The following is a 24,234-nucleotide window of genomic DNA, read 5'->3' as shown; positions in this document are numbered from 1 at the left end:
GGGCGGGCTTAACGAGGTCAATCAGGGGAAAATCCCGCTGGTTAGCCAGAAGCTGATGGAGGCGGGATTGAAAGCCGGCAAGCAGCAGTCCTGCCTCCAAAAGCTTCCCATTGTGAAAATCCAGCCCATGATTTTCTCCTTGGATATAACGGTTTTATCAAAAAGTCAATTACTGGCAGGGCCACTCAATTGACACTGACGATCTTTACCTACCTCCTGTTTACACTCACACTCACCTCCTCCCTGTCCCCAGTTCACATTGCCACTCCCTAATTCCACCATTCACACTGACACTATTCCCCCTCCTCCCTCATTCACCCTGGCACTGTTCTCCCCACACACCACAGAGCCAGACTGATCCCACTTCTACTCCCGTTGCTGAGCCTGGCTCCTATCCGATGTTCCTACGGCTCTGAGGGATCTTTTTACACTGCAGCACTATGAATTACCATCTTTGAAAATGAATGTGGTAAATAATTTGATATTTGTGAAATATTAGAACCCAAATCACCTACTACTGATGCTGTTAAACAAGAATCATGAAACAAAACAGGGTCATGTGCGATAGTGTCCTGCTAAATTGAGGCTGGCCTCTTACTCTTACATGAAATGTAAAATAAATAACATTCTGGTTGGAAAATAAAAAGTATAAGACAAAGAAGTAATGATCCCAACCCTTTTACTCTTAAGACCATAGAAAGCTTTTATGATAAATTTAAGAAAATCTATTTAGAAAACTAATAGCAGCAGTTGAGTACTTTGCTAAAGTGGCCATTCTTCATATGTGACCATAGACAGTGAGTGCTGGCAGGCTATTTGGAGAGCATCACAGACAACAACAACAACTTGCATTTACATAGCACCTTTAACATAGTAAAATGTCCCAAGGTGCTTTGCAGGAGTGTTATTGAACAATATTTAACACTGAGCCACATAAGGAGATTTAGGCCCGGAATTTGCGGTTGTAATGATGGCAAAACTGTCAGCATCGCCGTCATTACTGTGTAAAACTGACAGCAACTTCTGGCATCTGCACATGCGCAGTTAAACGTGGAAATCCGGAAATTCCTGTCGGTGATACCCTGCTCCTCCTTCAGGAAATTAGAGGCGCATGTAACAAGGGTAATATAGTAATCATGGGGGACTTTAATCTACATATAGACTAGGCAAACCAAATTTGCAGTACTAGTGTGGAGGATGAATTCATGGAATGTATACTGTTAGATCCGTGTGTTAATGGAGACACGGAATGCAGGAGTTGATTTAACAAGTGTTTACTGAACAAAGTCTGGAGGTGAACTAACAACACAAGACGCTACACAGGCTTATATACCCGAGTGGTCACTACTGGTACTACAGTAAACAGGGGCTTCAAAAACATAGTTCCTCTTAAAGGTACATACACTACAATTCCTCCCCTTTTAGATAAATAGTACATAACATTTTAAGTAATCATTAAATAACATTTTTACAAGAACAATAATATACACATTTGCTGAAGTTAATCAATTACAAATTCAGTCTCTCTGGAGGCTTCCTGACTCGGTCCGGATAACGCCTCTGTGGTGTAGTAGGTTCTTTTGGCAAGGTCGATTCGGCTTCAATGCTAGCGTCGGGTTCATCTGGTTCCAGTATCACCGGATCGGAGGTAGATACTATGGGTATCTCTGCTTCATCACTAGGCGTATAGAGTTGTGGTGTAGGTTGTCCTTTTTCGGATGACTCTATGATCTGGTCAGCATGGCGCCTTATTATGCTTTCTCCAATGTCCACGGTATACATCAGCGGTCCTAGTCGTGTGCAAATAGTTCCAGGCTGCCATTTCTCGGTACGGTAGTCCCGGGCCAAAACTGGTTGACCTATCTGGAAGGTTCTAGTTGGCCTTTCATTCATGCTTTGAAATTGCCGGTTCTCTACGTCCCTTCTGACGTTTGGCTTGACCAAATCCAGCCGGCATCTTAGTCTTCTATTGAAAAACATCATGGCGGGGGTTTGGTTTGTAACCACATGTGTTGCATTCCTGTACGCAAACAAGAAGTTATCTACCTTATGTTGTAGATTTATGTCTTCATTACCCATGGCCTTTATGGCCTTCTTGAAGGTCTGGACAAACCTTTCAGCTAATCCATTGGTGGCGGGATGGTAGGGGGCGGACGTGTAGTGCTTAACCCCATTGTTTTTTAAGAACTTCCTGAATTCTTCGGATACAAATTGCGGTCCATTATCAGAACAGATCTGTTCAGGCAGCCCATTCCTGGCAAATCACAGAAATCACAGAAACCCCACAGTGCAGATAGAGGCCATTTCGGCCCATCGAGCCTGCACCGACACATATCCCACCCGATCCCCGTAACCCCTACATCAACACATATCCCACCCTATCCCCGTGTATTTAATCCCCCTAACACTAAGGGTCAATTTATCATAGCCAATCAACCTAGCCCGCACATCTTTGGACTGTGGGAGGAAACCGGAGCACCCGGAGGAAACCCACGCAAACACGGGGAGAATGTGCAAACTCCACACAGACAGTCACCCGAGGCCGAATTCGAACCCGGGTCTCTGGCGCTGTGAGGCAACAGTGCTAACCACTATGCCACCGTGCTGCCCCATATGGTCCTTAATACTGTGATGGTTTTTTCCGTGGTGGTGGAGGACATCTTTATTACCTCCGGCCACTTGGAGTGTGCATCCACCGCGATTAAGAACATTGAGTCCATAAATGGACCAGCAAAGTCGATATGTACCCTTTGCCATGGAGATGAGGGCCACTCCCATGGATGTAGAGGGGCTTGTGGTGGGGCGTTTTGGACCTTCTGGCATCCTAGACAGCTCTTGGTCATTTCTTCGATGTCTCCATCGATACCTGGCCACCACACAAACGCTCTGGCTAAGTTCTTCATTTTCACTCCACCCAGATGCCCCTCGTGAAGCTCCTTTAGCACTTTATCCTGGAGTTTGGGTGGAATCACCACTCTGGATCCACACATCAAGGTTCCTCGGCACACTGACAGCTGTTCTCTTCTTTGCGAGAATGCTGGCAACAGTGGTTCGCCATGTGCTGGCCATCCCTTCACCGTTAAATCGTAGACTCGTGAGAGAGTCGGGTCATTTCGCGTTTCCTTTTCAATGGTAGAATTTGTCACTGGTAGACATTCCACTATGATCGAGTGGAATATCTCCACTGGGTCCACTGTAGGCGCCTCTTCCACCGTTGGCAACGGTAGGCGCGATAAACCGTCAGCATTCCCATGCTGTTTTGATCCTTTGTATTCTATGTCATATTGGTGTGCCCCTAGGAAAAGGGACCACCTCTGTAGCCTTTGCGCTGTCATAATGGGAACGCCCTTTTTAGGGTTGAATATGGAGACGAGGGGTTGATGGTCAGTCAACAAGGTAAACTTTTGTCCGTGTAGGTAATGGTTGAATTTCTTCACCCCCCCCCCCCCCCCACACCAGGCTGAGTGCCTCCCTGTCGATCTGGGCATAGTTACGCTCAGCTGAGTTCAATGAGCATGACGCAAAAGCTATCGGCCGCTCTGAGCCATCAGGGAATCTATGCGATAATACCGCTCCCACGCCGTAAGGGGATGCGTCGCACGCCAGTCTGATTGGCAGTGATGGGTTGTAATGAGCCAACACTTCCCTGGACGTCATCAAGCCTTTGCATTTATGGAAGGCACGTTTACAGTCTTCGCTCCATTTCCAAACTACTCCCGTTTGTAGCAGTGCGTTAAGCGGGTGCAGAACCGTCGACAAGTTTGGTAAAAATTTATGATAGTAATTTACTAATCCCAGGAACGACCTTAATTGTGAGACATTTTCAGGCGCTGGGGCCTTTACGACCGCTTCAATTTTTTCAGGTGACTTATGCAACCCTTCTTCGTTAATGACATGGCCACAATATGATATTTGTTTCTGGAAAAATTCGCATTTGGGGCGATTTGCTCGTAGGCCCCGTTCTCTCAGCCTCGTGAGCACCTGCTCCAAGTTGGCAAGGTGCTCGTTGTTGTTTTCTCCTGTTACAAGGATGTCGTCTAGGTAGCATTGAGTCCCCGGAATCCCTTGCAGGACTTGCTCCATAGCTCTTTGCCAGATAGCCGGAGCTGATGCCACTCCGAAAACCAGTCGATTGTACTGGTACAGGCCTTTGTGTGTGTTTATCGTGAGATACTTTTTAGAGGCCTCCTCAACCTCCATCTGTAGATATGCCTGTGCTAAGTCAATTTTGGTGAAACGTTTCCCTCCGGATAGTGAGGCGAAAATATCTTCTATCCTCGGAAGAGGATACTGTACTGTGTGAAGGACCGGGTTTACAGTCACCTTGAAGTCCCCACAGATGCGAACTTTTCTCTGTTCTTCAGATTTATTATTATTCAATGTTTTCTTCATGACCGGGATGATGGGTGTTGCCCACTCGCTCCAATCTACCTTGGATAACACGCCTGCTTTTTCCAAATTCTCCAGCTCTGCCTCGACGGCTGGACGAATTGCGTATGGCACCGGCCTTGCCTTAAAAAACTTGGGAATTGCCGCATCTTCCACTTTTATTGAGGCGGTGGCGCCTTTCAGGGTTCCTAGTTCCTGTTGAAACACTTCTTTGGCGTTAGCCAAGATTTCTTTTAATCGTCCAAGTATGATGTCATCATCGTTTTTTTTCTTACTAGTCACCGTCAGTGCCTGAATGGAGTGCCAGTCTAAACGTATCTTTCTGATCCATTCACGTCCCAACAACGGCGGACCACCATCTTGCAGAACGTATAAATACAACTTCTGTATTTCCTTGCCGTTGTATACAACAGGGACCCTTATTTTCCCTCTGGGATTTACATTCTGCCCCGTATATGTCTTCAAGACAATGGATGTGTCTTTCAAAGGTATATGCGGAAATAGCCGCTCGTAATACCGTCGACTCATGACGGTCAGAGCTGATCCTGTATCTAGCTCCATTTTGACTGGGGACCCCGCTATCGTGAGGGTAACCCAAATGGTCTGGTAATCTTCTTTAGCAATTACATTATGTAATTTGAGACAGCTTAGTCTCTTGTTTCCGGAGTCGCTATCGCTCTTCTGGTCTTCGGAGCTACTGTCCGTCATCATTTGTACCTTTCTGTACTTTTCCTTATTGACCTTTTTACTGTCAGCGGATTTCTTTCCAGATCTGCATACACGTGCAATGTGTCCCATCTTTCCGCATTGCCTGCATGCTTTGTCCTTGAACCAGCAGTCCTTCTGGTCATGGGTGGATCTGCCGCAGTGATAACATCTCTCGAAACCCCGTGTCATTTCATGGGTGCCGAAGTCCTGTGGCTTTTGCTGTATCTCTGCAGCTCCTCTTGCTGCTGCTTCGTAATGATACAGCCACACTGAAAGCCTTGTCCAGTGTCAAATCTTTCTCAGAAAGTAGTCTTTTCTGTGTTCCTTCGCTTAGGAGACCGCAGACGAATTTGTCTCGTAGAGAATCTGCCAGTCCTGCCCCGAATTGGCAGTGCTTTGACAGCTTTCGTAATTCGGTGAGGTAATCAGCGTTACTTTCATTCTTGTGCTGATTCCTCCTGAAGAATTTGAATCGTTCCGCTATCAGCAGCGGTGTTGGGTTTAAGTGCTCCTGTAAGGTATCAACAATCTCCTTAAAATTCTTGTCCGTCGGTTTGGCTGGAGTGATCAAGTTTCGTAACAGCCCGTATGTCCTTGCGCCCATCAGATTTAGAAGTACCGATGCCTTTTTATCATCCGCTACTTCATTCGCCTTGCAATATACCTCCACTCTTTCCACATATGTGGTCCAATCTTCTATATCACTATCGAAAGCAGTAATATTGCCAGTCTTTGGCATCTTGAAAATCTAAAATGGCGCTTCCCGTGCTTTTCTTTCTTCCCCGCCAAGTTAAGATGGCGCTTCCCGCCGCTGCTGCCAACGCTGTTCTCCGCAGTTCCTGTTGCAACCTGCAGCTTTTCGCGGTATTTCTATTTTTTTATATATCGCTTCAATAGTTTCTCCGTTACTTGGAGAACCGTTCCCGTCGTGGAGCGGACCCTCTGGGACTTTCCCCTCCCTCTGCTCGGTCCGAACGCCGACCTGCTTTGCAGCACCGGCCGCGCCCTGAGTGCTCCACCCTCTCTCTTTGCTTCTGCTTCCTGACTCGCTGCCCAGCCCCGTTGCAGAGCCACCCGATCGAGCTCTAGCCCGCCGCAGCCCAGGAAGGATCAGTGCACTACCTGCCACCAGCCCGTTTAGCTGGGGAAACCACAGACTGGAGACCAAGCCTGGCCCTCGTTTTCGAGTTTCTTTGAGTTATTTATTTATTTATTTTTTTCTTTTCTGGCTTCGACCTTCGTCTGAGGAATCGATCCCCTTGAGGTGCTGCCGAATTGCAGGTAAGTTTGTTTCTAACTCGTCGCCACTGTTAGATCCGTGTGTTAATGGAGACACGGAATGCAGGAGTTGATTTAACAAGTGTTTACTGAACAAAGTCTGGAGGTGAACTAACAACACAAGACGCTACACAGGCTTATATACCCGAGTGGTCACTACTGGTACTACAGTAAACAGGGGCTTCAAAAACATAGTTCCTCTTAAAGGTACATACACTACAATTACAAGATAGTTTTCTAGATCAGTATGTTGAGGAACCAACTAGGGAACAGGCTATTTTAGATCTAGTATTGTGCAATGAGAAAGGGTTAATTAATAACCTTGTAGTAAAGGGGCCTTTAGGGAAGAATGACCATAATATGATAGAATTTTATACAGGGTGTGCTGTTGCAGTCTTCACAGATGCAATCAATACAAAATCATTGAATTGACGTGAACTTCGACTTTTTACGCACTATTCTTGTAAAATCCATTGAAAATGTTAAGCCTTGTTGAATGAAGTGTAACTGAGTTTTTAATGGTGTACTAAGTCATAATTGCTGCTGAACAACCTCTGTGGCCCTGAAAAACTAATTTTATAAGTGTGGAGTGTCATTCCCTCCATGCCATGATGATAAATCCATAAATTTTTAAAATAATTAAAATTAATTAATTAATTTTTTAAAGAGTTTTGTTTATGATCTTTCAGCTTCTACTTATAATCCCATCTGTATGTCCCAATCTTTATTTCGCTTTCTGTAAAATGATTAAAAAGTGAATGATAATCCGTGCTTTTTACTTCCTGGTTTGCTGTCTGAGAATTCTTCAATCTAATTGGCTGCTCAGCCTGCATGCTGACTTCACTGTTCCTGGATGCCACAGATCCTCTGTAGATGGTGCCAGATTGAAAGTCACGTTGGAATAGAGGAAATCGATGCTGTAGAGCCTGCTAAATCTTTGTGGACAGCTTTTGCTGCTGACCACAAAATCCGAGCCATTAGGACAGGCGACGAGGTAGGTTTTAAGGAGCATTCTAAAGGAGGAGAGAGAGCTAGAGAAGCAGAGAGGGAATTCCAGAGCTTAGGGCCTGGGCAGCTGAAGGCACGGCTGCCAATGGTGGAGTGATTAAAATCTGGGATGCACAAAAGGCCAGAATTGGATCACAAGCCCAATTCTATCTTCACCTGAAGTCATTTCAGGTGGGAACAGTGCTGCAGCACTAAATGGGCAAGTGGAAATCAGAAAATTGGGCCTTCTCAATCTTGTCAGGTTCGCGATCATCATTTGCATTCTGCCATTTTATGATTTGTATTGTCACTGACGTTCTTAGCCCTCTTGCAAAAGGAGTGAGTACTTCATTAGGCTTGCAAAGTATATGGTAATGAGGGTATTGCAATGGAACCCTCAATTTTCAATTTTTTGGGTGGAAGCCCCACCCAGTGTTAAGTCCAAACATTGCAAGTGTGTATTACAGGCCAGTAGCATTTTTGCATATGGGGATGGCAGTTCATAAAGGTACACAGCTGTTTTTCTGTCAAACCGCTCACACCTGAGGTTTTTAATGTTTGAAGACAAAGAACATCAAAGATGTATGCCAAGGAGATCAGCTGACACGAGAGCTAGACGGCCCACACCTGCCATTTTGTTACCATCCATATTTACCGACTTTTGCCACCTAACCTGGTACTGATCTGGGGAGAATTGTCCCTGCATGTAGTGGGTTAGCAAAGGGAGCTGTGCTGTCTATTGTATGGACAATTGCAGCCATGGGGATGGCACTACCAATGACAGTCAAGGTCACATCCTCCTGCAACTGTTATGCAGGCTAGCATCAGGATTATCTATAGTATCAGCCAACTTGCTACTTGCAGATGCAGCAAACAAGTGGCTGATGCATTGTTCAACAGGTACGGCACTTTCACCTTTTTTTCCCTAGTGAATAGTAACAGCAACATGACACATCTGCCCAATTTCACTGTACTGCTACATTTCACAAAATGCAGGGGATCACCGATGTTATCCATGTGGTTATCCTGTAGCCTTCCTGTGTGTCAATAACTGCACGTACATCGTGCAGCTACGGCCCACTGGCAAGATATGCCATCAACATTTCAGTGCAACAACAGTTCCAAATGAAAACCTGTATCCTGTTTGTGTGCCATACCGCTGTATGGCTGACATAATAAAACTCACTACACACTTGGTTTGAGCATAAAGCAAGGCTTTAATCAACTTGTTTCAGAACATGGAGGTCTAGTTGTATCCACTAGCTCCCTTGTCTTACAAAATGTCCCTGGAAAGCTGGGGCCCACGCCCGAGTATTTATACTCCTTGGACGGCGCCACCAGCTGGCCGTCCAGCGTTATTTCATAAGTAGTTTCTTGATGATGAGATTTATAACAATGGCCATGCACCCTAAACATTCAAGGGGCTGCAAGGCTACTTGCTAGCTTTGGAGAAACCAGCAATACATGAGCAACAGGTTCGGAGGCCACACTTTGTGACATGTATAGTTGGGACAGATACTTGCTGTAGGAATCTGCTGGTTAGTATTACCGTGCAACTTTCCTCAGGTCTGCCACCTTCTTCCACATTTGCAGTCAAGCACCGCAGGTGTTGCAGAGAGCAATCAGCCTTCCTCCTGGTAGGCATTTTTGGATGACACCTTTCTTGAGGATGGTACCCTGGCCAACTGGGTCACCCCTTCCTGGCCTCCCTGTAAGCATCAGTACTTCAAAAGCACCATCTGCAAATGTACCTGGACCCTCCATTGTTGGGCTGTGGCGTGAAACCCCTTCCATTCAGTTCATATGAAATGGAAGTGGATTTCACAGGATTTACTAATTATAATTTCAAAATGGTTCTATTTTATTTGTAGGTCATGAGGGAAAACATTAGATAATGCTTTTGCTGTAGCTTGCTCACTGTTGCAACTTCCTGAGGCTGCTTGAGAATAATATCTCGCCGTCCACAAATTTCAGCTTTAAACAGTTTCTGCTTTTTGCTACAAAATGCAAACAAGTGATTTTAAGCACCCGTTTTCATTACAAAGCAAAATACGAAGTCCACTGTGTTTGCAACCTTGTGAATTGTTACTCTTTGCTGCAGTTAAAACACTATCAAATGGTACACCGTGCCAGCTACCATTCCATCTTTACATTCAAACCCATAGCTTTATCAGTGAGTGGGGAAGAAAAAGAAAGCATTGCACACTTCACAGCTGCAGCCCTTTAGCTCACAGCAGCAATGCTCCAAAATCCTGTCCATGCGGTCAGCTGAATGGGCAGGGCATTTGCAGGCATAAATAATTAGGCCGTGCGCAGTGCAACAGGCAGATTACACCCCTCTCCGCCGCCCCCCCCCACCCCAACTCTGCACACCGGTCTCGTTCTGGGAATGACCACACAAAATTTCTACCCTTTGACGTCATTTAGAGTCTCATTTTCCAGCAGGAGCTATTGGATAGCAATCAGGAGTGGGAACCCTTGCTGATTTTATTTTCCCTCACCAGCCCAGGGATGATGTGTCCATTTTTAAAGTGCACCCTTACTAGCCATTCGGGCTGAGTTCAGCAAAGTCAGCGCAAAGACCAAACCTAGGACTTTCCTGATCTTTGTGGCTCAGTACCAAACTATGCGGTGCATTTACCTACCTGGGCCATCAATGCAGCCTACTGCGTAACTTTCAACCTTATGAAACATTGGCAACTAGTCTTGCTGGCAGTAGCTTTTGTATTTCGCTTGCATGGTGTAAACTCTGCTACTCCAGACATTAGTGCACCATGAACATTTATAAATACTAGCAAAACTCCTAAGGTGGTGTTCATGGGCAAAAGATGAAAAAAAAATCAGAATTGAGTGCATCTTGGAGCTAACTCCTGTGAGTAATTCTTGGGATGTTTGTGAATCCAGTAACAAGTATCCTTTGGGGTGGCTTCAAACAAAGCTTGGGTATGATGCTACACTCTCAGCAGTAATTTTACTTTAAAATGTCATTGGATTTCCAGCAGTAATTTTACTTTAGATTGTGACTGACTTGAATAGTAATTTGAACCTGTAGGGCTAATTCTCTTAATGCACAATAGCACCCAAAATATTAACAAGATGCTGATAATGAAACACATTCGACCAGTCTGGGAGTTCAGACATTGGTTGGGCCTCTGTCACTTCTTCCAGCTTATTGGTTGACAACTTTGTCGACGAAATATGATATTGATCTTACAGTCACTACCATCACTAGAGATACAAACCAATTGAAAAAAGAAAGACTTGCATTTATATAGTGTGATAAATCCATTACCAAATGTGATAAATCCATTACCAAATGTGATAAATCCATTAAGTGGAACAAGGACTCAGAGGTGATATCGTAGAATTAACACGAGTACTTTATTAACAACTGGGAAACACGTTTACAGACAGCCTGCATCAGCATCCTGGCATTCCACCTTGTGCTGACCTATACAGGAAGCAAACCTCTGACCTTAACAGGAAGCAAACCTCTGACCTTAGTAGCAGCATTGGCTACAGCACCACCTGGTGGATAACAATCATAACATCCCAGATTACTATAATAGCGCCTTTCACGACCACTGGATGTCCCAAAGCGCTTTACAGCCAATGAAGTACTTTTGAAGTGTAGTCACTGTTGTAGGAATTGATTATATAGTTGGATATAATTGACTGTAAAAGCTGTATTCTTTGGAAATAAATGTTATTTTTCTGAACAGGAAATTACAGTACAAATTTTTATTTGTAGGCACTGTAACAGAATTAACTGTTGAGCATTGGGCAGAATCGTAAATGGAGGAATCCAGCACAGGAACACCCCCAGCTTCCTGACACTGTATCCATCACAGGAACACCCCCAGCTTCCTGACACTGTATCCAGCACAGGAACACTCTCCACTTCTTGACACTGTATCCATCACAGGAACACCCTCTGCTTCCTGACACTGTATCCACCACAGGAACACCCCCAGCTTCCTGACACTGTATCCAGCACATGAACACCCCCAGCTTCCTGACACTGTATCCATCACAGGAACACCCTCCGCTTCCTGACACTGTATCCATCACAGGAACACCCACTGCTTCTTGACACTGTATCCATCACAGGAACACCCCCAGCTTCCTGACACTGTATCCAGCACAGGAACACCCCCAGCTTCCTGACACTGTATCCATCACAGGAACACCCTCCGCTTCCTGACACTGTATCCATCACAGGAACACCCACCGCTTCTTGACACTGTATCCATCACAGGAACACCCCCAGCTTCCTGACACTGTAACCATCACAGGAACACCCTCCGCTTTCTGACACTGTATCCATCACAGGAACACCCTCTGCTTCCTGACACTGTAACCATCACAGGAACACCCTCCGCTTTCTGACACTGTATCCAGCACAGGAACACCCCCAGCTTCCTGACACTGTATCCATCACAGGAACACCCTCCGCTTCCTGACACTGTATCTAGCACAGGAACACCCTCCGCTTCATGACACTGTATCCAGCACAGGAACAGCCTCCGCTTCCTGACACTGTATCCAGCACAGGAACACCCCCAGCTTCCTGACACTGTATCCACACGGGAACACCCTCCGCTTCCTGACACTGTATCCAGCACAGGAACACCCCCACCTTCCTGACACTGTATCCAGCACAGGAACACCCCCACCTTCCTGACACTGTATCCACGCAGGAACACCCTCTGCTTCCTGACACTGTATCCATCACAGGAACACCCCCAGCTTCCTGACACTGTATCCATCACAGGAACACCTTCCGCTTCCTGACACTGTATCCATCACAGGAACACCTTCCGCTTCCTGACACTGTATCCAGCACAGGAACACTCACCGCTTCCTGACACTGTATCCAGCAAAGGAACACCCTCTGCTTCCTGACACTGTATCCATCACAGGAACACCCACCGCTTCCTGACACTGTATCCAGCACAGGAACACCCTCCGCTTCCTGACACTGTATCCAGCACAGGAACACCCTCCGCTTCCTGACACTGTAACCACCACAGGAACACCCCCAGCTTCCTGACACTGTATCTAGCACAGGAACACCCTCCGCTTCCTGACACTATCCAGCACAGGAACACCCTCTGCTTCCTGACACTGTATCCACCACAGGAACACCCCCAGCTTCCTGACACTGTATCCAGTACAGGAACACCCTCCGCTTCCTGACACTGTATCCATCACAGGAACACCCCCAGCTTCCTGACACTGTATCCAGCACAGGAACACCCTCCGCTTCCTGACACTGTATCCATCACAGGAACACCCTCCGCCTCCTGACACTGTATCTATCACAGGAACATCCCCAGCTTCCTGACACTGTATCCATCACAGGAACACCGTCCGCTTCCTGACACTGTATCCATCACAGGAACACCCTCCGCTTCCTGACACTGTATCCAGCACAGGAACACCCCCAGCTTCCTGACACTGTATCCAGCACAGGAACACCCTCCGCTTCCTGACACTGTATCCATCACGGGAACACCCTCCGCTTCCTGACCCTGTATCTAGCACAGGAACACCCTCCGCTTCCTGTCACTGTATCCAGCACAGGAACACCCTCCGCTTCCTGACACTGTATCCAGCACAGGAACTGCCTCCGCTTCCTGACACTGTATCCAGCACAGGAAACCCCCCAGCTTCCTGACACTGTATCGAGCACAGGAACACCCTCCGCTTCCTGACACTGTATCCAGCACAGGAACACCCCCAGCTTCCTGACACTGTATCTAGCACAGGAAAACCCCCAGCTTCCTGACACTGTATCTAGCACAGTAACACCCCCAGCTTCCTGACACTGTATCCAGCACAGAAACACCCTCCGCTTTCTGACACTGCAATGTTGCCAACACTTAAAATTTTGATAACCACCAATTAAATGTTTTACAAAAGCAAAATACTGCGGATGCTGGAAATCTGAAATAAAAACAGAAAATGCTGGAAATACTCAGCAGGTCAGGCAGCATCTGTGGAGAGAGAAACAGAGTTAACGTTTCAGTTCTGACAAAGGGTCATCGACCTGAAACGTTAACTCTGTTTCTCTCTCCACAGATGCTGCCTGACCTGCTGAGTGTTTCCAGCATTTTCTGTTTTTAATTAAATGTTTTATTTGTGTTTGGGATGTGGGAGACACAAGGCCACATTTCTTGTCCAGCGCTGTCCTGAGAGGGTGGTATTGGGCCTTCCTAGTGATTGTTTTCTTATAGCTGAATGGGTTGTTCGGCCACTTCAGATGCATAAAGAGCCAACCAGTTCCCTTCCCTGAAGGGGACTAGTGAAGTAATGTGTCTTGTTTCAGTGTCATTCTCCAGTGTTTATCACATGTCCAGATTGGGAAAGATTGATCACGGGTTAAGTGCCTTCTTTTCAGAATGGTAATTTTGAATCAGTGAGACTGCTGATTGGGTGTCTTAACTTTCCACACACATAATTTTCGGGGCTGTTGTATCAGAAGATTGGCTGAATATTTTGGGTAGACTTCCCCCCCCCCCCCCCCCCTTCCAGAAGAGCTTAAATTTACCAAACATGCTCTTTTACTTGTCACATGGAACTTAACCCCAATGTATTTACAAGGGACAGGAACTGTATCAATATTTAAACCACTGCTGCTGGGCTTCTACTGTGCTGTCTGACTGATATCAATATCATGTAAACTTCATCAATGACCTTTCCTGCATCATAAGGTCAGAAGTGAGTGTTCGCTGATGATTGCACAGTGTTCAGTTCATTCACAATTCCTCAGATAATGAAGCAGTCCGTGCCCGTGTGCCGCAAGATCTGAACAACATCCAGTCTTGGGCTGATAGCTGGCAAGTAAACTTCCCACCACACAAGTGCCAGGCAAAGACCATCTCCAACAAGAGAGAGTCTAATCACATCCCTTTGACATTCAATGGCATTACCATCGCCAAATCCCCCACCATCAATATCCTGGGGGGGTCACCATTGACCAGAAACTTAACTGGATCAGCCACATAAACACTGGCTACAAAAATAGGTCAGAGGCTGGGTATTCTGCAGCGAGTTACTCCTCCTGACTCCCCAAATTCTTTCCACCATTTACAAGGCGGAAGTCAGGAGTGTGATGGAATACTCTCCACTTGCCTGGATGAGTGCAGCTCCAACAACACTCAAGAAGCTCAACACCATCCAGGACAAAGCAGCCCGCTTGATTGGCACCCCATCCACCACCTTAAACATTCACTCCCTCCACCACTGGCGTACCATGGCTCCAGTGTGCACCGTCTACAAGATGCACTGCAGCAACTCGCAGCACCTCCCAAACCCGCGACCTCTACCACCTAGAAGGACAAAGGCAGCAGGTGCATGGGAACAGCATCACTTCCAAGTTCACCTCCAAGTCGCACACCATCCTGACTTGGAAATATATTGCTGATCCTTCATTGTCACTGGGTCAAAATCCTGGAACTCCCTCCCTAACACCACCGTGGGAGTACCTTCTCTGCAACGGTTCAAGAAGGCAGCTCACCACCACCTTCTCGAGGGCAACTAGGGATGGGCAATAAATGCTAGCCTTGCCAGTGATGCCCACATCCCATGAATAAATAAAAAATATTAAAAAGCTCAATATACTTCTCTTTCATCACAAATATAGAAGTACCAGCAGTGTTGTTGAAGTATGTCAAGAGTATTAATGAACTATGATTCCTGACACTAAATTGTGTTACCTTGCCAGACATCAGGTACACATTAATTTCAGCTTTTTATTTTGCTAATTTGTCTTCCTTCCCATTTCCTCTCCTGAAGGCCTTCACCCCTTCCTGGCGTATGGTTCCACGGTACCTCACCCAAGTGACAGTCTTCATGTGAGCCTATTTGGTGCATGTTCGCACTTGTTTCGATTGGGTTGGGGGAATACCGCAGCTGAGCTGAACCCTGTGCTCGTCCGACGTTGACACGTGCACTTCCAGCAGCAGGGATCACTTTACATCGATGGGAAGCAAAATCCCCGGCTGATCGTTTTTCTCCCTAATCTAGGAGAACTGAAGTTAATTATGGTGCCCCCCCCCCCCCCCCCCCCCCCACCTTCCGTCCCATCAGGGCCTCTGCTGAGATCAGCTGCTAACAGTGCAGCCTGAGGATTCAGCTTGGGACCTTCTTGATGCGTGCGGCTCAGCTATTCACTGTCCTGACTATCGGAGGCTGAGAGATGTACTTTGGTGGAGGAAATGATATATATAAACCTGTCATTTTAACAGTCTGATTGACTTTGGACCTGCACACACTTTCCATGCTGTGGATACTGAGCTGAGAATCAGTCTGTGCGCGATATGGCAATCACTAGGCCTGGATTTCTGCCTTAAACTCACTGTTGCACATTCTTTTTACATGTTTAATTAAAAAGTGTAAGTTTTGTTTTCATTGTGCATAGTATTAATGGCGTGATATATGCAAAAAGGTCATAATGATAGGAGCTGAAGGTAAATCATGTGGCTGACCTAACCATAATCATTTTATTTCTTCAGAATATGGGCAATATGCTGTACAATATGGTATTTTTTATTTTATATTGCACACTATAAATGACATTGTTTCAAGCGCTGTATTACATATTTTATGCTCTATATAGAGACTATATACTATATGAAATATATTGGGTATATTTATCCTGTGAACAAACTGGGCTAATTATTATACAGTAACATAGTAACAAATCTACCTTTTGGGGAAAAATTGAATCCAATGCATCTCCAACTTGTTTTCGGCCAATTCAGAATTTAAACACAAATGGGTATAAATATCATATTTCTAAACTTAGAATAGATCAGGAAAATAGACTGGGGCGTTGTGGCAAGTTGTCACATTATAGAAGATGTGAAGTCCTCTCAAAGCAGCTATATAAAAAAAAAAAAATTGGTTTTGCCAAAGTTGTCATGGCTGTGAACGTGTGAATTATTTTAATTGGTTGGCTTCGGTCTCCGGTTCATTGGTGGCAGTGTGGTTGCTAGGGGAACGTGTGCTATTCAGTAGATATTTTTCTCTGGTGGGGAAACAGATTTTGGAGTTTAAATATTTGATATGTTTCACTCAAGGAACCTAAATAACGAGTGTTATTTCTGGATTGAATCCAAATATAAATGATAATACATGTACTTTAAACTGTATTATAATACGCTGTTATATTATATGCTGTATATAAAATGAAACCAAAAATTCTAATTTGCTAAAAGAAAGGCTTTAACTGTTTGAATGTAGCTTGGTTTTTAATGTGAATATTTTGCCACGCCCCTTATTCTCAACTTTTTTTTTCCCCTTTTGTGTGTGTAGAAATTTATTGAATTTGAAGATGCACTGGAGCAGGAGAAGAAGGAGCTCCAGACACACGTGGAGTCTCTGGAGCTTCAGACCAGGCAGCTGGAACTCAAGTCCAAGAACTATGCAGACCAACGTAAGTTTAGAATGCATTGCTGCAACAGAGGGGCATCTTGCTTCAACAACAACAACTTGCATTTATATAGCGCCTTCAATGTAGTAAAACATCCCAAGGTGCCTCACAGGAGCGATTATTTGACACCGAGCCACATAGGGAGATATTAAGACAGGTGGCCAAAAGCTTGGTCAAAGAGGTAGGTTTTAAGGAGCGTTTTAAAGGAGGAGAGAGAGATAGAGAGGCGGAGAGGTTTAGGGAGGGAATTCCAGAGCTTGAGGCCTAGGCAGCTGAAGGCATGGCCGCCAATGGTGGAGCGAAGAAAATCAGGGATGCGCAAGAGGCCAGAACTGGAGGAGTGCAGAGATAGTGGAGGGTTGTAGGGCTGGAGGAGGTTACAGAGATAGGGAGGGGCAAGGCCATGGAGGGATTTGAAAACAAGGATGAGAATTTTAAATTTGTGGTGTTACAGGACCAGGACCAATGTAGGTCAGCAAGCACAGGAGAAATGGGTGAATGGGACTTGGTGTGAGTTAGGATACAGGCAGCAACGATGATGTTCTTAGCAGGAAAAGAAAGTGGCAGCACAAACTTGTTTTGCATCCTAATCCTCTGACCAAGAAAGGATTCCCAGTTCCCTCCCCCCCAAAAAGTGCTTAAAAATGCAAATAATATCTAAAGATTTGCAAATCATTGACCTCATTGTAAACATTCATCAGGACATGTTGCAAACACATTATTATAGTGCAGAGGTCATCCCACAATGATTTGTTTATTCTCAACTGTGCTCAACCAGGAGGTATCAAGTATGACAACTGTTTCTTGGTTTAAGTAAAATTGAGCTATAAAGTCCAGTTTGACCTGTGTGCAAGTACGAACACAGGTAAGCATCATCACCATTTTTGAATAGCACTGTCATGCTTTCTGGTCGGCCTCCTCTTTTCTACTAGATTTTTGCCACCAACTTTAGTGTTCCTGTCCTGTTTCTCTGCCCCTGCCATAACTCTCATGTGCTCTCAGTTTGCCTTTTGTTTGCCAGTTTATTTGTTCTTCTCCCACCTATATCTTAAGTGGTAGGCTAATGAAAGGGGTACTGACGCTTACCCCTGCTTCATAAGCTATGTTATAAGCTTATTTAAGTTCAAACTTGTTTATATGTTACCATATGGAATTGAAGCAAGGACAAATTATACATAACTAGCTGGAGTGCCCGGTGGTGCCGAGGGTTTTTTGCGGGCATGTTGTTGGAAGAGAGAGAGAGAGAGACTGGGGGGAGAAGAGAGAGACTGGCGGGGGGGGGGGGCGGAGAGCGACTGGGGGGAAGGGGGTGTGATGAAATATGCCGTTCATCAGGCACTGTATTCTCTGTGTTTAGTTCAGTTTCAGTTTCATTTCCCCTCCGGTACTGTATTGTGTGTAGGGCTCCGCCCATACCTGGCCACTACTTAAGCAGGCTGCACTGTCTCACAGACAGTGCAGCAGATCTTTGGATGGGTGACACTTCTCCACTGTGTATTACTTTCTTAGCTAATAAAAGCCTTGCTTTGCTCCGTTAACGTCGAGTCTTGGATTCATTGAGGCACATCAATTTTATTAACTAAATTTTCAACGCAATGGATCAACTCTTGAAACCCGAACGTTTGGATTTGGACCAGCATGCTTCGGACGCATCGGCACGCTTCGGACACTGGTTTAAGTGTATGGAATTCTTCCTGGACAATTCCGTAGCCGTCACAGGCGCTACGGACGCCGAAAGTATGAAACTCGGAATCCTGCGGAATTGGGTAAGCCACCGAGTTTACCCCCTCATCCAAGACGCCGACACGTACCCGGCCGCATGCGACATCCTAAAGGCGCATTACCAGCAGCCTACGAATGAGGTGTACGCTTGGCATCTGCTCGCTACTCGCGCACAGCGACCTGGGGAATCGCTGGATGAGTTCCTAGTCACCCTGAAAACGCTTGGCAAAGACTGCAAGTGCCAAGATGTAAAAGCCGCAGTGTACACTGACGAGCTTGTTCGTGATGCCTTTATCACAGGCCTCAGCTCCACTTACATCCGGCAGAGACTACTGGAAAAAACGGGATTGGACCTGAAACAGGCTGTGGACACAGTGCGATCCCTGGATGTGGCCCAGAGAAACTCGGACGCCTACTCTTCAGCCCACGCCGCCACGTGTGCACCAAGGGTGCCGCCATCTGGGAAGGCATCTTCCCCGCCTGGCAACCCGACACCGTCGGGGCCCCGCTCTCCCTACGCCCCCCCCCCCCCCAGAAGCCCTACGACAGCCGCGACGCGTCGGGGCCCCAACTGCTACTTCTGCGGGCAGCCGAAGCACACCAGAAACCTGTGCCCGGCGAAAGGCACCACCTGCTTTAAGTGCGGTAAGAAGGGGCACTTCGGGAAGGTGTGCAGAGGGAAACCCGCCACTGCCGCGTGTGCGCCGTGGGAGCGGCCATCTTGGACGCCATCTTGCCCGACCTCGTGGGGTCCGCCATCTTGTGAGCAGACAGCGTGGACGCCATCTTGTCTCGATCAGGGCCCTACAGTGGCATCGGTCACAGTGGACCAGACCAGACCGCACCCGCTATCCAAATCAATGGTGGACATCGAGGTAAACGGGTGCGGGGTTAAATGTTTAATTGACAGTGGAAGCACGGAGAGTTTTATCCACCCTGAACTAGCACAACAACTCTCCCTAAAGGTGGTCCCTGCTCGGGGCACCATCTCTATGGCTGATAAAACCCAGACATCGACCGTTATGGGTTACTGCGCGGTACAATTGTCCGTTAACGGAACTGTATACGATAATTTTAAATTGTTAATCATGAAGAATCTATGTGCGAGCGTGATCTTGGGCCTGGATTTCCAGTGCCACCACCAAAGCATCACGCTCAATTATGGTGGGTCCCAGCCGCCCCTCAGTGTGCGGTCTGGCTACCCTGAAGGTAAAGCCGCCTTCGCTATTCGCGAACCTTACTCCCAACTGCCGGCCAATAGCGACCAAAAGCAGGAGGTACAGCTGGGAGGACAGGCGGTTTATCGCGACCGAGGTAGACAGGCTCCTGAAGGAGCGCATTATCGAACGCAGCAACAGCCCGTGGCGCGCCCAAGTGGTGGTGGTGAGGGGTAGCGAGAAGAAGCGGATGGTGATAGATTATAGCCAGACGGTTAATCTATACACCCAGCTAGACGCCTACCCGCTACCCCGCATATCCGAGATGGTGAACCAAATCGCCCAGTACCGGGTGTTCTCCACCATCGACCTCAAGTCAGCGTACCACCAGCTCCCTATCAGACCAGAGGACCGCCCATACACCGCCTTCGAGGCGAACGGACGCCTCTACCAATTCCTCAGAGTCCCCTTTGGGGTGACGAAGGGGGTCTCGGTCTTCCAGAGGGAGATGGACTGCATGGTCGATGACCACCACTCGCAGGCAACCTTCCCCTACCTCGACAACGTCACCATCTGCGGTCACAACCAGCAGGATCACGACTCGAACCTCGAGAGGTTCCTGAAACCGCACAAAAACTCAACCTCACCTACAACGAGGACAAGTGCGTTTTCAACACCACGCGCCTCTGCATATTAGGCAGCGTGGTGGAGAATGGGGAAATCGAACCAGACCCCGACCGATTGCGCCCCCTACGGGAGCTGCCCCTGCCCAACATTCCCAAAGCCCTGAAAAGGTGCCTGGGGTTATTTTCTTATTATTCCCAATGGGTCCCCAACTACTCCGACAAAGCCCGCCCCCTCTTGAAAGCATCCTCTTTTCCGCTCTCTGCTGAGGCCCACGCCGCCTTCAAAAGCATTAAGCAGGATATTGAGCGGGCCACGCTACAGGCAGTGGACGAGAACACTCCATTTCAAGTGGAAAGTGATGCGTTTGACTTTGCCTTGGCCGCCCTCAACCAGGTGGGGCGGCCCGTAGCTTTCTTCTCGAGGACCCTCCAAGGGCCCGAGATCAGACACTCCTCCGTGGAAAAGGAGGCCCAAGCCATCGTGGAGGCAGTGCGCCACTGGCGCCACTACCTAGCCGGCAAACGCTTCACCCTACTTACCAACCAGCGGTCGGTAGCGTTTATGTTCAATAATAAACAGAGGGGGAAGATTAAAAATGATAAGATTCTCAGGTGGCGGATCGAGCTCTCCACCTTCGAGTATGACATCATTTACCGGCCAGGGGCCCTTAATGAATCCCCCGACGCCCTCTCACGAGGGTTGTGTGCCAGCGCCACCGGGGATCGGCTACAGACCCTCCACAACGACCTCTGCCACCCAGGGGTCACGCGGCTGTTCCACTTCATAAAGTCTCGCAACTTACCCTACTCGATTGAGGAAGTTCGGTCTCTGACCAGGAACTGCCGCACTTGCGCTGAGTGCAAGCCTCGGTTCTACCGCCCAGATAGAGCCCACTTAATCAAAGCTACACGGCCCTTTGAGCAGCTCAGCTTAGATTTCAAGGGCCCCCTCCCGTCAGTCGACCGCAATGTTTACTTCCTGAACATTGTGGACGAATACTCCCGTTTCCCATTCGCCTTCCCCTGCCCAGACATGACCAGCGCCACGGTCATTAAATGCCTCAACAGCCTGTTCTGCCTGTTCGGTATGCCGAGCTACATCCATACGGATAGGGGGGCGTCCTTCATGAGTGAAGAGCTACGCCAGTACATGCTGTCCAGGGGGATCGCCACAAGCCGTACCACCAGCTACAACCCCCGGGGTAACGGTCAAGTGGAGCGAGAGAACGGGACAGTATGGAAAGCAGTCACTCTAGCTCTAAGGACCAAGGGCCTCCCTATTTCCCGCTGGCAGGAAGTCCTCTCCGATGTGCTCCATTCGATACGGTCGCTATTGTGTACTGCCACTAATGCCACGCCTCATGAACGAATGTTTGTCTTTCCCCGGAAATCCACCTCGGGCGTATCCATGCCGTCATGGCTCTCCACCCCAGGTCCGGTATTCGTGCGAAGGCATGTGAGGGGCCACAAGACGGACCCTCTCGTGGAGCCAGTGCACCTACTCCACGCCAACCCCCAATACGCGTATGTCCGGCACGCCGACGGAAGGGAGGACACCGTGTCAATAAAAGACGTCGCCCAGCCGGTAACGACAACAACCACGGCAATCACCCCCGAAGAACATCGACCAACGGTGCTCCCACCAACTACCCCTTCAACAACCCTGGCGGCGCCCCCGGAAGAGACCCAGGAGGCCACCGGGGACACCCAGCCGACACCCGCGGCACCACGTTGGTCACAGAGGACTATCAAACCCCCAAACAGACTAAATCTATAGAAGGGTGAATGTGATGAATATGCCGTTCATCAGGCACTGTATTCTCTGTGTTTAGTTTCAGTTTCATTTCCCCTCCGGTACTGTATTGTGTGTAGGGCTCCGCCCATACCTGGCCACTACTTAAGCAGGCCGCACTGTCTCACAGACAGTGCAGCAGATCTTTGGATGGAGACACTTCTCCACTGTATTACTTTCTTAGTTAATAAAAGCCTTGCTTTGCTCTGTTAACGTCGAGTCTCGGATTCATTGAGGCACATCAGGGGGGGAAAGAGCGACTGGGGGAAGAGAGGGAGAGGGAGAGAGAGACTGGGGGGAGAGAGCGACTTGGGGGGGAAGAGAGAGAGAGAGAGAGAGAGGGAAAGAGAGGAGGAGGGAGAGAGAGAGAGAGAGAGAGACTGGGGGGAGAAGAGTGAGGGGGGGGGGAAAGAGAGAGACTGCTGGATTTAGTTCGGGATTAGCCTGGAGAGAGAGGGGGGTGGAAGGAGCGCCTCAGGCCTGGCCTGATGGACCCCTGCGAAGGAAGGAAGAAGGCGAGCGCTCCCTCCCTCCCCACCCCCTCACTCTTTCCCTCCCTCACCCTCTCTCTCTCCCTGCCCCTGTCTCTCTCTGCTTTACTCTCTCTCCCTCCCTCCCCTCTCCTCTCCCTCCCTCCTCCTCCCTCCCTCCCTCTCCCCCCCTCCCTCTCCCCCTCTCCTCTCCCTCCCTCCCCCTCTCCTCTCCCTCCCTCCCCCCTCTCCTCTCCCTCCCTCCCCCTCTCCTCTCCCTCCCTCCCCTCTCCTCTCCTCTCCCTCCCTCCCTCCCCCTCCCTCCCTCCCCCTCCCTCCCTCCCTCACCCTCCTCCCTCACCCTCCCTCCCTCACCCTCCCTCCCTCACCCTCCCTCCTCACCCTCCTCCTCACCTCCCTCCCTCACCCTCCTCCCTCCCTCACCCTCCCTCCTCACCCTCCCTCCTCACCTCCTCCTCCCTCACCCTCCCTCCCTCACCCTCCCTCCTCACCCTCCCTCCCTCACCCTCCCTCCCTCACCTCCCTCACCCTCCCTCCTCACCCTCCCTCCCTCACCTCCTCCCTCACCCTCCCTCCCTCACCCTCCCTCCCTCTCCCTCCCTCCCTCCCTCACCCTCCCTCCCTCACCCTCCCTCCCTCACCCTCCCTCCCTCACCTCCCTCCCTCACCCTCCCTCCCTCACCCTCCCTCCCTCACCTCCTCCCTCCCTCCCCCTCCCTCCCCCTCCCTCCCCCTCCCTCCCCTCCCTCCCCTCCCTCTCCTCACCCTCTCCTCACCCTCTCCTCACCCTCTCCCCTCCCTCTCCTCACCCTCTCCCCTCCCTCTCCTCACCCTCTCCCTCCCTCTCCTCACCCTCTCCCTCTCCTCTCCCTCCCTCCCTCTCTCCCCTCCCTCTCCCCTCCCTTCCCCCTCCCTCCTTCCCCCTCCCTCCTTCCCCCTCCCTCCTTCCCCTCCCTCCTTCCCCCTCCCTCCTTCCCCTCCCTCCTTCCCCTCCCCTCCCCTCCCTCCCCCTCCCCTCCCTCCCCCTCCCCTCCCTCTCCCCCCTCCCCTCCTCTCCCCCCTCCCCTCCCTCTCCCCCTCCCCTCCCTCTCCCCCTCCCCTCCCTCCCCCTCCCCTCCCTCCCCTCCCCTCCCTCCCCCTCCCTCCCTCCCCCCTCTCCTCCCTCCCCCCTCTCTCACCCTCCCTCCCCCTCTCCTCACCCTCCCTCCCCCGCTCCCTCCCCCTCCCCCTCCCCCCGCACCCTCCTCCCCCTCCCCCTCCCCCCGCACCCTCCCTCCCCCCTCCTCACCCTCCCCCCCCCTCCTCACCCTCCCTCCCCCCCTCCCTCACCCTCCCTCCCCCCTCTCCTCACCCTCCCTCCCCCCCTCTCCTCACCCTCCCTCCCCCCCTCTCCTCACCCTCCCTCCCCCCCTCTCCTCACCCTCCCTCCCCCTCTCCTCACCCTCCCTCCCCCCTCTCCTCACCCTCCCTCCCCCCTCTCCTCACCCTCCCTCCCCCTCTCCTCCCTCCCCCCTCTCCTCACCCTCCCTCCCCCCTCTCCTCACCCTCCCTCCCCCCTCTCCTCACCCTCCCTCCCCCCGCTCCCTCCCCCTCCCATCCCCCGCACCCTCCCTCCCCCTCCCCCTCCCCCGCACCCTCCCTCCCC

The 24,234-nt window shown here is 49.3% G+C and overlaps 1 protein-coding gene across 2 annotated transcripts in view; it reads left to right on the top strand.

Moving 5' to 3' along the window:
- mapk8ip3 (mitogen-activated protein kinase 8 interacting protein 3) overlaps positions 1 to 24,234 on the top strand; it is a 263,435-nt gene that overhangs the window by 31,054 nt on the left and 208,147 nt on the right. For both annotated transcript variants that reach the window (XM_086000700.1, XM_086000698.1), the window contains exon 2: positions 16,684 to 16,804. In XM_086000700.1, the coding sequence (XP_085856826.1) occupies positions 16,684 to 16,804 (121 nt within the window). The remainder of the gene's footprint in view (positions 1 to 16,683; positions 16,805 to 24,234) is intronic.

This window comes from Somniosus microcephalus, chromosome 11, assembly GCF_052327205.1.
Source record: "Somniosus microcephalus isolate GS21.2 chromosome 11, FLI_Smic_1.0, whole genome shotgun sequence".
Lineage (NCBI taxonomy): Eukaryota > Metazoa > Chordata > Chondrichthyes > Squaliformes > Somniosidae > Somniosus > Somniosus microcephalus.
This window is presented reverse-complemented; position numbering and strand designations above follow the sequence as displayed.